The sequence below is a fragment of the Bombina bombina genome, chromosome 1 (assembly GCF_027579735.1).
Source record: "Bombina bombina isolate aBomBom1 chromosome 1, aBomBom1.pri, whole genome shotgun sequence".
NCBI lineage: Eukaryota > Metazoa > Chordata > Amphibia > Anura > Bombinatoridae > Bombina > Bombina bombina.
The window spans coordinates 436,133,904-436,150,006 of record NC_069499.1 but is presented as its reverse complement, the minus strand read 5'-3'; the positions used below and the strand labels follow the sequence as shown (position 1 = coordinate 436,150,006).

The 16,103-nt window shown below is 35.7% G+C and overlaps 1 protein-coding gene across 9 annotated transcripts in view; it reads left to right on the top strand.

The window, feature by feature from the left end:
- Positions 1–16,103, top strand: part of LOC128638134 (sodium channel protein type 2 subunit alpha-like) — a 189,306-nt gene that overhangs the window by 26,632 nt on the left and 146,571 nt on the right. For 5 of the 9 annotated variants that reach the window (XM_053690036.1, XM_053690021.1, XM_053690028.1 and 2 more), the window contains exons 5-10: positions 9,114–9,205; positions 10,295–10,567; positions 11,671–11,734; positions 12,277–12,418; positions 12,523–12,729; positions 13,641–13,934. In XM_053690036.1, coding sequence (XP_053546011.1) covers positions 9,114–9,205; positions 10,295–10,567; positions 11,671–11,734; positions 12,277–12,418; positions 12,523–12,729; positions 13,641–13,934 — 1,072 coding nt within the window. Of the gene's footprint in view, positions 1–8,925; positions 9,018–9,113; positions 9,206–10,294; positions 10,568–11,670; positions 11,735–12,276; positions 12,419–12,522; positions 12,730–13,640; positions 13,935–16,103 lie in introns of all 9 variants that reach the window. The other 4 variants (XM_053690043.1, XM_053690031.1, XM_053690018.1 and 1 more) reach the window with 1 other exon arrangement.

Sequence of the window (16,103 nt, the reverse complement as noted above, 5' to 3'; positions counted from 1 at the left end):
AAATATAATGTAGGTGGCAGCAATGTCGGGGGCAGCAGATTAGGGGTTAATAAGTGTAAGATTAGGGGCGTTTAGACTCGGGGTTTATGTTAGGGTGTTAGGTGTAAACATAAAATGTGTTTCCCCATGGGAATCAATGGGGCTGCGTTACTGAGTTTTACACTGCTTTTTGGCAGGTGTTAGACTTTTTCACAGCCGGCTCTCCCCATTGATGTCTATGGGGAAATCGTGCACAAGCACGTACGACAAGCTCACCTCTGACTTAAGCAGCGCTGGTATTGGAGTGCGGTATGGAACTCAATTTTGCTCTATGCTCACTTCTTGCCTGTTAACTCCGGGTTTGTAAAAACCCGTAATACCAGCGCTGTAGGTAAGTGAGCAGTGAGAAAAAACTGCACTTTAGCACCGCACAGCTCATAACGCAAAACTTGTAATCTGGCCGATAATTTGCTAGTAGGTATAGAAAGCTTACCTCTGAAATGAAAGAAAAGCTTTGCGTGACATAGTTAAAACTGAGTTGAAACAGTAAAAATTGATTTTTTTTTAAATAAGAATAGTTGCATGAGGGTCATATTATAATTTTTTATACTTTAGCACAACTATTAAATGAGCACTGTCTAAAAATTTAGGGATTACATTAGTTTTTAATTTTATCAAAATGTTTGTTCATGAAAATTTACTTATAGGGACACGGAACCCAAATTTTTTCTTTTGTGATTCAGATACAGCATGACATTTTAAGCAACTTTCTTATTTACTCCAATTATCAAATTTTCTTTATTCTCTTGGTATCTCTATTTGAAATGCAAGAATGTAAGTTTAGATGCCGGCCCATTTTTGGTGAACAACCTGGGTTGTTCTTGCTGATTGGTGTATAAATTCATCCACCAATAAAAAAGTGCTGTCCAGAGTACTGAACCAAGAAAAAAGCTTAGATGCTTTCTTTTTCAAATAAATATAGCAAGAGAACGAAGAAAAATTGATAATAGGAGTAAATTAGAAAGTTGCTTAAAATGGCATGCTCTATCTTAATTAGTTTGTGAGCTATAAATGAAAACATTTTAAACCTGCGACTTAAGTTATTGCTATAACAAGGGGAGGAATTTGTGACTTTAAAACCCCAACTGTAGCTCATATTTCGTTTTTGCAAGTCAGTTTGTGGAAAGCCAGTTCTTTATACATAATAACTTGCCTAATTCATTTTTACAGCTTTGTAAGTAGCTTATATTTATATAATTACCATCTAGGAATTATTTCTCCAAGTAGTCTTATTTAAGCCAACTTAGGCAACTCTAGCATTCATTAGGCCTACCAGCAATTAAACATACACAAACAACAAAACCTAGTAGTATGCATTTATATTGCGGGATACTTTTGAGTACAGTATTATTAAACAACATGTTTAATATGTGCCAACATTTTAAGGTCATAGTTTTGAACAGTATCACATTTAGTTCAAGGTCTCTTACTTGAGGGAATTAGTTTAAATTAAAGAGATATAAAACAATAGTTTTCATTGTTTTAATAAAAAAAACACTAGGCAGTGAGTTTTATGTAGTATAGATCATTGCAATATGTATTATTCATCATTTTTAAAAGGATTTTACCTTTTTATGTCTTTTTTTTCCACTTTATTTGTTTAGTGTCCATTACTTCCTGTCACAGCCCTAAAAGGAGGCTGGGGTCTCTATAGGAAGGAATATATAGCTTGATCTCATAAATCATCTAGAGTAACATAAACTGGTTTACTTGTCAGTGAAAGCATGTGACAATAAGGTTCTGCCCATGATCAGAAAAGGCAGAATGCAACCTAAGGTCTTAGCATGTCTGCTTCCTTATCTAGCTATAGGCAGGGGCTACACTGATAATGTCTGATAAAGTGCTAATTTTGCAAGAACAGAAGTATGTTGTTTGCTGTTTTTTTAACAAAAGATGTAGCTTTTTATGTTTACTTTGATTTAACACACACACACACACACACACATATATATATATATATATATATATATATATATATATATATATATATATATATATATATATACTGTATATATATATATATATATATACTAGTGGGAAAGCCTGCCCAGAGGGCAGTCTGTTGTGGTAACGGAACCACCAAACTACCCTGTCATTTTCGGAAGGGCAGTCTGTTGTGGTGACGGAACCACCCTGCCATTTTAGGAATCCACCGGGATGCAGGATTCTTTCACCACCCTGCCATCCAGGTGGATTCTGAAAATGGCAGGGTGGTGAAAGAATCCTCCCCCCTCTCTTTTGCGCTCTCTCCCCCCTCTCTTTTGCTCTCTCTCCCCCTCTCTTTTGCTCTCTCTCCCCCCTCTCTTTTGCTCTCTCTCCCCCCTCTCTTTTGCTCTCCCTCTCCCATCTCTTTTGCTCTCCCTCTCCCATCTCTTTTGCTCTCCCTCTCCCCTCTCTTTTGCTCTCCCTCTCCCCTCTCTTTTGCTCTCTCTCTCCCCTCTCTTTTGCTCTCTCTCTCCCCTCTCTTTTGCTCTCTTTCTCCCCGCTCTTTTGCTCTCTCTCTCTCTCTCCCCTCTCATTTGCTCTCTCTCCCCTCTCATTTGCTCTCTCTACCCTCTCATTCTGTGTTGTTAATAAAACAAAAAAAATTGAACTACAGAAAAAAATAAACAAATAAAACCTAATCCCTATGAAAATAAAAAAGCCCCCTAATCTAATGCTAAACCACCAATAACCCTTAAAAGGGCTTTTTGTAGGACATTGCCCTAAGTTAAACAGCTCTTTTGCAGTTACCAAAAAATCTAAGTCCACCCTAACAGTAAAACCCACCACCCACCAAAATAAATAAACCGAACACTAAAAAGCCTAAACTATTCATTGCCCTGAAAAGGGCATTTGTATGGGAATTGCCCTTAAAAGGGCATTCAGTTATTTTGCTGCCCATCCCTAATCTAAAAAAAGAAATAAATATATATTTAAAAAAAAATAATCCAAAAATTAAACTTAAGTTACAGAAAATGGGGGGGGCGGAGCCGACATCCGGGAGGAATGGCCGCACTATAGAGGAGCTCTCTGGCTCACTTTCCAAAAAACCCAACTGCTAGGGCCATTCCACTGACTATGTGGAAATGGTTTGAGATCAAACTCTCCAGAGAAGAATTCACCACTCAGTCACAATAACTGCACTCTGGATGTAGCCGGTAAATCCTGAACTCACTCTGAGGCCTACTATCCTGCCGCCATTTTGAAGCCCTGACAGGCTGTAGATAATCTGAAACTGACGATCGTATAGCATTGTTCTACTCTGCCGCACTGCTCAGTCTTATCCAAACACCCTCCTCAAATATGGCAGAAGACTCCTACTTGCAGATCCGGGCTCTACTCAAGGCTCTAGAACTACAGGCACTTCACTACTTCGGCGATCTCAGTCACGCTCCACAGAGTGAGGGAGACCCATGTCTATCAAGCAGAGCCAGAGTGAGGGATGTTGTGTCGCAGTGTCAGGAGCCTAGACTGGCTGAGCTATTTCCCCTCTCTAAGTTTATAATGGACTCAGAGCCCAGACTGATCCCGGTGAAGCAGGAGCTCACTTTACTTCTGTTGGACCCTGAAAGAACACGGAGCAAAACCGGGCCGTGCTCCTCTGATCTAGATGTCAGCTCGTACTACTCTGGAGGGACCTTAGAGATACAGGCAGTCACAGTGCCTACCTTGAATGCTTGTTTGGAGCGGCGCCCTGTTAGAGAGAAACCTGGGCTGCGCTCCGATATTGATAAGAACTCTCCTATGCCCAGAACTCACCCTGAGTCAGTCAGTGACGTCCCGCTGACAGTAAACCAAAATATGGAGAAGTCTAACATTTTTAGATGGCCTGCAGCTGAGATCCCCCCAGGGAGATTATCACCTTTGGATTCCACAAACTGCACTATGGCTGGCAAAGACTTAACCCTTACCGGCTGGACATTTGAGCTATGGGAATTGACAAGCATTTGCAGCTTGGATACCTTATGCGGTATAGGTTAATGAGAGGATGCAATGCTTCTTCTGTTTGCTGTCACTACAACAGATGAAAACTCTATACGTGACTTCTGCAGTGCTTTCAGTTTTCCCCAACCCCCACAGGTTACTGTTAATGATGACAGATTTAAATTGTCTGATGAGGAGTCCCATGGGCACTGGTTTTGTTTATTTAGTTATTGTTGAGACGGTTCTCCTTACCATTTAGACCTGAGCCTGTTAATGCCAAGCTACTGTTTGTCCTACCACAGTTTTTCTAACATTTTATGCTTACAAGCTACTACCTTCTTTCTTTTAAAGCTCCCCACTATATAGAATACACATTATTATACATGCCTCAGTTAGATAGAGAGTTGGTCTGTTTTTTTTAGTGAAATATTTAGAGCTTTGATATTACCAAACATTTCCCTTAATTTTAGAGATACTTTGTCTGGTCACTGCAGTGTCTCCATGCAGGCATCACTAGATGTTGCTGGGCAGTGCTAACTGGGAAGGCACTGTCTGGCATATACGTTTCCATCCTTTCCTTAGTTAGATGCATGGTATAAGACAGGATAAATTTATCACTAAACAGCGTTATCTAGCTTTGCAAAGCTCATTGCTGATATTGTATCTCTTAAGATGATGTATGGTTTAAAGTCCTTTATATCACCTTTTTTAGATATTTATATCCCATGGCATAGCTATTTCACATTGCTCTAGTACTCTCTAGGTCTCATGTCTCCGCTTGTGGATAGTTAGCTACCATGGAATCTGTATTTCACTATGACTATTTATTATTCTCTGGAGACAAATATTATAACATTTAGGATATAATTAAGCACAATATCTCAGTCCATGTTATACAACATGTACTTATGCCTCTCTCGATGAGTTTAGCGTGTGTTATACCTATGCATTTATACTAAGTTCTATATTTTATAACTATAATATCTATATCCAGGTACCTCTACTACATTGCACCCAGCACATATCAATTCTCCCTACAGTACACTTACTCTTATTAGAACTCACACTCCCCTACTCTGTAACTAAATTCCCTAAAGACTTAAAAAAAAAAAAAAAAAAAAAAAACCTTAGACAGATGTATTAAACGGCTCCGCCCTCCTTCCCCTTCTCCCCCCCCCCCTCCTACTTAACTAGAGCGGCTCTGGCCTGCTGACTCCCCCTCCCCCTAAATAAAACCTTGACATTAATCTCCCCACCTTGCCTCCACTTGCACTAAATAGATACACTACCTTTTACAGCAAAGTTAGGGAGTATTCTTATTTTCTTATACTGAAGGTTATAAAATGAGGCACCATTAGTATATGTACCAGTTACCCCTTTCTATTACACATAAATAAATATTACTTTTAACTCTTTATATCGTACAACTCACAACCCATAACCCAGATATCTTGCTATAATCTTTATCAGAGGCTATTTTGCTACTACCTTACTTTCCGCTTCCTGTAGCTTAAATTTTTACCTACAAGTATTCTTACTACTACGAGCTGAATATAACGATAGAGTAACTATACTGATTTGTTAATGCTTGAAATTTTTATGTACCTTTTGAACGAGATTGGGTTGGTTTCATTCATTAAGCTTGTGTCGTAACTGGATATATTTGTTGTTTATTGTCATTTTTCCTTGCCTCAATAAAAAAATATATATATAAGTTACAGAAAATAAAAAAACTGTTAGGGGGGACTTTGTTTTTTTTAATGTAAAAGAGCTGTTTATCTTGGGGCAATGCCCTGCAAAAAGCCCTTTTAAGTTTTTTTGTTAGAGTAGGGGGTGTTTTTATTCTGGGGGGGTTATTTTCATAGGGATTAGGTTTAATTTTGTAAAGTTTGGTAATTTGTTTTTTTTATTTTCTGTAATGTTAGCCTTTTTATTTTTTGTAATCTTAGCTTTTTTTTTATAACTTTAGTATTTTTTAGTTTAGTTAATTTGTGTTAATTTAGGGGGTGTTAGGTTAGGGTTTTTAGTAATTTAATGAGTTATTTGCGTTGTGGGTTTTGGTGGTTTAAGGGTTTAATAGGTTCATTATTTTTTTGCAATGTGGGGTTTTTAAGGTTTAGGGGTTAATAGGGTAATTAGGTTTATTGCGATGTGGGGTTTTGCAGTTTAGGGGTTAATAGGGTAATTAGGTTTATTGCGATGTGGGTGGTTGACGGTTAAGGGATTAAGCAACTTTCTATTATCAATTTTTCTTCATTCTCTTGGTTTCTTCATTTATAAAAGCTGGAATGTAAGCTTAGAAGCTGGCCCATTTTTGGTTCAGCACCTGGGTAGCGCTTGCTGATTGTATGGCTACATTTATACACCAATCAGCAAGCGCTACCCAGGTTCTGAACCAAAAATGGGCTCACTTCTAAGTTTACATTGCAGCTTTTTTAAATGAAGAAACTAAGAGAACAAAGAAAAATTGTTAATAGGAGTAAATTAGAAAATTGTTTAGAATTGCATGAATCATGAAAGTTTAATTTTGACTATACAGGGAGTGCAGAATTATTAGGCAAATGAGTATTTTGACCACATCATCCTCTTTATGCATGTTGTCTTACTCCAAGCTGTATAGGCTCGAAAGCCTACTACCAATTAAGCATATTAGGTGATGTGCATCTCTGTAATGAGAAGGGGTGTGGTCTAATGACATCAACACCCTATATCAGGTGTGCATAATTATTAGGCAACTTCCTTTCCTTTGGCAAAATGGGTCAAAAGAAGGACTTAACAGGCTCAGAAAAGTCAAAAATAGTGAGATAACTTGCAGAGGGATGCAGCACTCTTAAAATTGCAAAGCTTCTGAAGCGTGATCATCGAACAATCAAGCATTTCATTCAAAATAGTCAACAGGGTCGCAAGAAGCGTGTGGAAAAACCAAGGCGCAAAATAACTGCCCATGAACTGAGAAAAGTCAAGCGTGCAGCTGCCAAGATGCCACTTGCCACCAGTTTGGCCATATTTCAGAGCTGCAACATCACTGGAGTGCCCAAAAGCACAAGGTGTGCAATACTCAGAGACATGGCCAAGGTAAGAAAGGCTGAAAGATGACCACCACTGAACAAGACACACAAGCTGAAACATCAAGACTGGGCCAAGAAATATCTCAAGACTGATTTTTCTAAGGTTTTATGGACTGATGAAATGATAGTGAGTCTTGATGGGCCAGATGGATGGGCCCGTGGCTGGATTGGTAAAGGGCAGAGAGCTCCAGTCCGACTCAGACGCCAGCAAGGTGGAGGTGGAGTACTGGTTTGGGCTGGTATCATCAAAGATGAGCTTGTGGGGCTCAACTCCCAGTTTCTGGAAGACACCTTCTTCAAGCAGTGGTACAGGAAGAAGTCTGCATCCTTCAAGAAAAACATGATTTTCATGCAGGACAATGCTCCATCACACGCGTCCAAGTACTCCACAGCGTGGCTGGCAAGAAAGGGTATAAAAGAAGAAAATCTAATGACATGGCCTCCTTGTTCACCTGATCTGAACCCCATTGAGAACCTGTGGTCCATCATCAAATGTGAGATTTACAAGGAGGGAAAACAGTACACCTCTCTGAATCGTGTCTGGGAGGCTGTGGTTGCTGCTGCACGCAATGTTGATGGTGAACAGATCAAAACACTGACAGAATCCATGGATGGCAGGCTTTTGAGTGTCCTTGCAAAGAAAGGTGGCTATATTGGTCACTGATTTGTTTTTGTTTTGTTTTTGAATGTCAGAAATGTATATTTGTGAATGTTGAGATGTTATATTGGTTTCACTGGTAAAAATAAATAATTGAAATGGGTATATATTTGTTTTTTGTTAAGTTGCCTAATAATTATGCACAGTAATAGTCACCTGCACACACAGATATCCCCCTAAAATAGCTATAACTAAAAACAAACTAAAAAATACTTCCAAAACTATTCAGCTTTGATATTAATGAGTTTTTTGGGTTCATTGAGAACATGGTTGTTGTTCAATAATAAAATTAATCCTCAAAAATACAACTTGCCTAATAATTCTGCACTCCCTGTACTATCCCTTCAAGCAAAGGAAACTGCTTTGGAGCCCTTTACGCAAGATAAGATCCAACTGCCACTTCTTATACTTCTTAAACTTCTAGTTTGTTTGAGGTGATTAACAGACCCTGCTCTCGCATGATTGATCACATGAGATTAGGGGGCAGTGTTGCACAAGGATTTTCTTGTGCAATGTTAAATGCAGGCAGCAGACGTACAGTGTTCACTGCCTGTTCACTACGATCCCAGACAGGCAGATTCTCTAGTTTAGAACCTTCTCCATCTGTGATTTAATAAATGGAACTATTCTCTATTCTCCTATTATAAAAATCTTCCTGTAATATAAGAAATTATTTATTTGCATTATTGTATCTGTGAGCTTACACAATCTTTTAACGTTCACAAATATAAATAAATAGATGTAGCTTATAAAACAGAATTGTAGCACATATATTAACCACTATGCCTCCATAGAAAATGTAATGCATTGCTTTAAAGGGATAAAATCCTCTTTTAAAATCAGATTAAATAACACACTTGTGTTAAATATTAAATTAGATACTAGGATTGGGCTTTAAATGCAAGAGAATAACCAAGAATTTACCATTATAATTTTCTAGAATATAATGAGCTTAGAAGAACATTCTATTGCAAAAATGACATGCTCTGGATTGTTGTGCATAATGCCTCAAATAGACTTTGTGAAAACTTCAGTTATGCTTAGCTAATTTTCCCTTTAAACCTGCAATATGCCACATGTATATTCTTCCATTAGGATTATTAAACTCTAGAAACAGAGCTTTTCGCACATCTTCATTCTATACTGTAGTTCTTTATATCCAACAGCCCCAATAAAACCAAATGTGGTTTTTGTAATCCCCCAATTCACCAACAATATTCATAGAGCTTGAATAACTCTGATTTAATTCTACAGGTATGTAACAGAATTTGTAAACCTAGGCAATGTTTCAGCTCTTCGAACTTTCAGAGTATTGAGAGCTTTGAAAACTATTTCTGTAATTCCAGGTAAGAAGTAATTGGTGTGAGGTGTTAGGCCCCTTGTACATCCAACTGTTTCTTTGTGTCTGTCATTGTGTTTGTGTGTGAACTCCCCTATTACAGATATGTGACAGAGTTTGTGGACCTGGGCAATGTCTCAGCATTGAGAACATTCAGAGTTCTCCGAGCATTGAAAACAATATCAGTCATTCCAGGTGAGAGACAGGTTAAACACATAGGCTGATTTTTGCTCCATTGAAGTTTAAGTCACATCTTTTGAGCATAAAGCCTTGTTGTTTGCCAATCATGCTGCTAAAAAATAGAAAAAAGCAGGAATCATGAGACACCACAAGCAAGTTCATAAAGATTCCTAGCTTTTTAGCATTAGCATTTATTTCTTTATTTACCTTTTTAGTTTAGTTTTCAAGTTCTAAACACATTTTTTGCATGAGACTCTGCTATATTCGGTCTGTATAATTTGCATTTAAAACATTATTTTTTGCACATTCAAATGAACTGATATGTTAAAGCTTTTCCCATATAATTGACTCACACATTAAATCTTTGGAAGAGCTACACGCTCATTGGTCTTTAATGAAACATATAGCATTTGAAGATTGTAAACTGCATAACAGCTTTGTCGTTTTTATCACTTCTTGAGTGAATATTACACTCATGTTTGAATTTGGTCTTGAATATAGAAGTTAAAGAGATTCAAACAAATAACTGCATGAAAGTTGCATGCATTATCTGTTTAAAAATATTATTTCCAAAATAGCATTTTTTTTTACATTGCAGTTTTAAAGTGTAGTTGAAATGTATTATAAACCTATAGCTGATAAATTAACGTGACATGAAAAGTAGGCTTAGACTGAATCACAGCTGGCTAACCATAAATACTCCTTAATTCCAGGAGTGCAGTTGAGCACTCTTTGCTAATCAATGGAAAGTAGATGACATAATGTCAAGAAAAAAATAATTTGGCTAGATCCACAATCCATTGCAAATTAATTCTACAAATAAGTCTTTAAAATGGATTGAATATCCATTTTCTTGGCAAAAATAAACAAATTAAATAAAATAAATCATCACCTATAATGCCCAAAAATTGTCCATGTCTCTTCAACTCATTTCACTGTTCTTCACCAGCTTCGGGCTGTTCATTGTTTTGTCACCTGCTTTTTGTACATGTTAATGTGTTTGTCTAAGCTTCTGCATGCAACAAATTCATGAATGTAACTTGATTTCTTGTTTTCCTGACAAAACACTGAAATAAACAAGTTTGTGCCCCTTTTTTTCCCTAGGACTGAAGACTATTGTGGGGGCACTGATTCAGTCAGTTAAGAAGCTTTCGGATGTTATGATTTTGACAGTTTTTTGTCTGAGTGTATTTGCACTAATAGGGCTGCAACTTTTTATGGGACATCTAAGGAATAAGTGTCTGCATTGGCCTCCAGACAGTTCTGCCTTCCAATTAAATATAACTTCCTACTTAAACAGCTCAATGGGCGCCAATGGCACATTTGAAAATATAACAATCAGCACAGTTAACTGGGAGGAGTACATTGCAGATGGAAGTAAGCATTATTAATATTCATTTACAATTAAGAGTACCTTATTAAAGTGTATGAGAGTAGTTTAACAAAATAAATACCAAAACGGAAATAAGTAAATAAATAAACAAGGCTGTAATTATTTTCAACCTTTTTAATCAATTCAGATGTTAACGTTGTTAATGTTCCTTTTTGAAAACTCACTCATCATATTAGGTTTGAGCTATATAATTTAAATTAAATTCTTTAATGTTAAATGAAATACCATTACTGTAGCAAGAACTATAATTTTAATAATAACGAGAGTTCTATGTCGACTTTCTACAGCAATTTACTTTGAATTACTGAACATTATTTTATATTAGTATAATATGGCAGCAAACAGGACGATTCATAGACTAAATCATTATTCTTAATGTCTCAAAAAAAGAATTTGAAATGCAAGTTATGTCTAGCAGGGAACATGCCTTAGCATTGGATGTGCATACACATGCCTATTTGCATATGCTCTGGCAGCAAGCAAGACAAAAGTTACGACAAAACCCATGTAAATATTTTAAAAAAAAAATTTGACATTAACTGCTCTGGATTTCATATCCACATTTATATCCCTTTAATCATTCAGTGCTGAGAACATATTTTATTGAGCCAACTTGTAATTTAGTTTTTACTATTGAAATGCTGATTATAACAAAATATTAGACATTGATTACAATAAGCTTTTCAAAGTTAAAAAATTACATAAGGCAAGGGTGCCCATTATCCCATTTATATTTGAGATTGTGGGTGTATATGTAGTTTTCATCTGTTATGCAGTAGTTGCAGGATATACTCAATATTGCTTTGTGAGCTTGCAAGAGAAGTAATTTGTTGTAGAAATCAAACCAATTGTACCATGCAATAATTATTTCTTTGACACATTAATCTTTCAGACAGAGCAAAATAATACAGAATAAACTCACAAGTTTTCAAATTCATATCTAAACTGAAAAGAATATTTGTAATATGAGGAATTTAAAAAAAAAGAAAATATTTCATAAGTTAATAATTTTATATAATTTGATATAATGTGTTTTGTATTTATTTGTATTTTCTTTTCAATGTTTTTTTTTTCCATCCTTCTGTAGAAAATTTTTATAAATTAGAAGGTCAAAGGGATTATTTGCTCTGCGGTAACTCTTCAGATTCAGGGTAAGGTTATTTTTATAATTAACATTCTGTATGCATAACGTATTATTTCAATATGCAGATGGACAGTGAAGATTGAAAAAAGTCCACAATTATATTTTTTCTGTGATCTACGGGAAACATATTTTAATTATTAAAATGTATTTTAATAATTTCTTCATGAAATATTTATATAAAGAATACCATAAACATCACATACACACATAATAAAGGAAACAAGAATAGGCCTGTCAGTTAACATATGTATAACCTTAGTTAATTGTTATATCTTCAGTAAAATGGAGTACAAGAACTCAGTACATCATTTAGTTCCAACATTTCATAAACATTTTATGGTAGTGTCTCAAGAAGGACATATTTTGTCTTTGCTAAACTGTAAAATGTTCTTACTTTTGTATAATATATCAACACTGTAAAGAACTGAACATATTCATAGATGATCCTAGGAACAGTGCAAGAGTCTGTATATTTAAACCATATCATCATTATCATCAATTACACATTTATTCATATTCATTAGTACTCATGACGCTTCTTTATTTTAGCCAATGCCCTGAAGGATATATCTGTTTAAAAACTGGGAAAAATCCAAATTATGGTTACACAAGTTTTGACACATTTAGTTGGGCCTTCTTATCCCTCTTTCGACTGATGACTCAAGACTACTGGGAAAATCTTTATCAACTGGTGAGAATCCCTAGGCCTGGTATCATTACTGAAATTAATAAAGCATAACTATGGTTATTAAAAAGCCAATTATAATACAATATATCTCAATATGATTATTTTAGACTCTTCGAGCTGCTGGCAAAACCTACATGATCTTTTTTGTGCTGGTGATTTTCTTGGGCTCCTTCTACTTGGTGAATCTGATCTTGGCTGTGGTTGCTATGGCTTATGAAGAACAGAATCAGGCCACAATGGAAGAAGCAGAACAGAAAGAGGCAGAATTTCAGCAAATGTTGGAGCAGCTGAAAAAGCAACAAGAAGAAGCACAGGTAAATATAATAATATGGTGAAATAATTTATATAAGATCTTTTATATATTGGCCATGCTTTTCACATCCAATATAGCTTTTAAAGAGACAGTCTACCCAAATTCTTTTATTGCTTTAAAAGATAGATAATCCTTTACGCATTCCCCAGTTTTGCATAACCAACATTTTATTAATATACTTTTTACCTCTGTGATTACCTTGTATCTAAGCCTCTGCAGACTGCCCCCTTATCTCAGTGCTATTTACAAACTTGCATTTTAGCCAATTAGTACTACTTAATAAACAACTCCTCGGGATTCAGCATAATGTTATCTATATGGCACAAATGAACTAGAACTGTCTAACTGTGGAAAGCTTATAAAATGCACTGAGATAAGAGGCGGCCTGCATCGGCTTAGAAACAGTCAGAACTTCATAGGTTTAAAGGTTATAAAGTATATTAATATAACTTGTTGTGCAAAGCTGGAGAATGGGTGGTAAAGGTGTTATCTATCTTTGTAAACAGACAAAGACTTTTTTTTATAGAAATATATTTCCAGTAGAGGTGGTATATACAAGTGCAGTAAGGGTATTTAAAAATGCCTAGGCTGTTCATAAGGTTATCCTTTAAGCTGTTGCATCAGCAAGAAAAAGGGTAGACTTGATTGGCCATTTGAATATTATCTGCTGTCAAACTCTATCATTTTGCTGGTGCTAATAAAGAGATGAAATAGGTGTGAAGAAGAATGGAAATAAATAGAAGTGAGTGCTACAAACAGTATATTTGCAATTAACACGTAGTTACTACTTCTCATACCTAAATGGTTCTTGCATTAGAAATATAATCGTTGCTGCCTAGTTCTAATACATAGTTTCACAAATTGAAATACTCATTCAGTGGTGACATTTTTGTATCTGTCAACTTTCATCAGGCGGCAGCAGCAGCAGCACTGAATGAATCAAGAGATTACAGTGAAGAAGGTGGGTTTGGGCCACTCTCAGAGAGCTCTTCAGAAGCTTCAAAACTCAGCACAAAAAGCGCCAAAGACAGAAGAAACAGAAAAAAGAAAAAAAGGCAAAAAGAGCTTGGAGAGGGTGAAGAGAAAGGAGACGATGAGAAGTTTCCAAAGTCTGAATCAGAAATGAGTATCAAGAGGAAAGGCTTCCGTTTTTCCATTGAAGGAAATCGGTTGACATATGAAAACAAGTTTTCTTCTCCACACCAGGTATTTTTATTATTCTCTGTGCTGTATTCTTTTCTATTCTTTTCTGTGATTATTGCAGTGGGATATTATAGGCCTCATAAACTATGAATTCTAATAGAAATAACAGCTGTTCATCTTTAGGGTTCCAATGAATCTTTAAAGATGTTAGCCATGATATATTACTGATATTGTAATGGAGAGGAAATACAAAGTTCTAAATATTTAACAGAAAAGAACAGAGGATAGTAAATCAGCACTTATATAATTATAGGTAATTGTGTGTGTTTGTGTGTATATATATATATATATATATATTATATATATATATAATATATATATATATATATATATATATATATATATATATATATATATATATAAAAATATCTATAATATATGTAATAATTTTTTGTTTAAATTATAATCAGGATGTACCATGTTTAATATAGTGAAATTGATATTTTCATCCAGTACTATACCTGGCAGTGACAGCCAGGTTATTAATACTAATAAAGAAGGAAAGGTGCGCCACAGGCCAGGTATTGAATTTAGCTAGAAAGTTAATATTGGTAATGATTTTATTATACTTGACAATCAACATATAAAATTACTAAAGGGCTTCAGTTTTAACACACACATGCATTTAAAAAGAAATTAATACGCAATAAATTATTGAAGCTTAAAAGTCAACTAAGTCTGAAAAAATAAATTTGATCTATATAAATATCCTGATACAAAAACTTGTCCATACATTTTATAAGACAGGAGCTACAAAATGATCCTTAAGTGTTCTGGTATGAATACTTATACAATGTTCAAATAACCACTCCTATGCCATTGTTATAACTAACTTAATACAGGATTAACTGTTAAATAGTGTTCCTCATTTCAGCTGGCATGTAGAGGGACTTCAATCCATTATCTCTCGTAGAGCAATACAGTTACCCTGCTTATGCCTCCTTGTGTTCTGGGTAACATAGTGCTGGCATTACTGACCTGATCCTTTTCCCATGGAATAGTTGCTGCTTCAAGATCGTCTTTTGATTCAGGTCATGTGATGGAAGTGTCACTGACTACGCCACCCGTTGTAGTTTCCTCTTTCGTTACTTTTGTGTTTGATGCAGTCTGCTATATAGCAACAATAATAGAATACACACTTGAAAAAGGCTTTCCCACATAGGTATAGTAGTGCAGTGTCTGAAAAGAGATCTTCATTCCCCTCGGATTTTGAATATATCCACTAATATAGATCAATTTTGCTGATAATCACACACAAAGATGTTAATATTTACAACTTTATCACTCCGTTGCTGCTTTATTGTAGGTGCTGGTAGTTCCGTTATTGGTTATATCTTCAGAGTATTATAGCTCAATCATGATTCCTCCAACACCTCTTAAATCACCAACTTAAAGGTGCAGATGTATAGATCATCTGTTGAATTTGCAGATCAAATTCTGAACCTAGACCACAGTTCAAAGACCAACACAGGACAACAAATGAGTGTATAATTACCTTTCAGACAAGGTTCCCAGACAAGGAGCATGTGTGCTTACCTACTGCTACAGGAATTTAACATTGCAAGAGCAAACTCTTGTGTGTCCCCATCCCCTGTTCTTGCGCAACTAATTGTAATTCACATGTGAAGTCTTCTGTGATAAAATGAGTCAGGGAAGTTTTACATACGCAACCTTTGAGATTGCAGACAAGTTTTGACCGCTACATCTTAATCTTTGGTTGCAGGTTTGCATCATAACAGCTCTAAAGCAAATGCAGCTTAACACTGGGATCCAAAATAATAGAGCACAGGTTAAAGGGACAGTACACTGTAAAATTGTTTTTCCATAAATGTATTTTAAATGACTTATTATACCAACTGCAGAGTATAAAAAATTTGAGAAATTGCATTTTTGGGTTTATTTGTGTATCTGAAGTATCTAGTTTTGTGCTTTGAAACCACAGCCTATTACAATGGGTTGAGCTTCAGGTAATATCAGATCTCATTATGTTATCACTTTCATGTACACAGACTTGCTTCCTTATCTTATATTTGTCTGGAACACCAAAGCTCAATACATAGAGAGAACAATGGAAAATTATCATTTTATTACTTAACTATCATGCTCCCCACTGAGGGTCTAATCTATTCTGCTGGCTGTGTTTACTTAGGCTATTCAATAGCATATACGCCA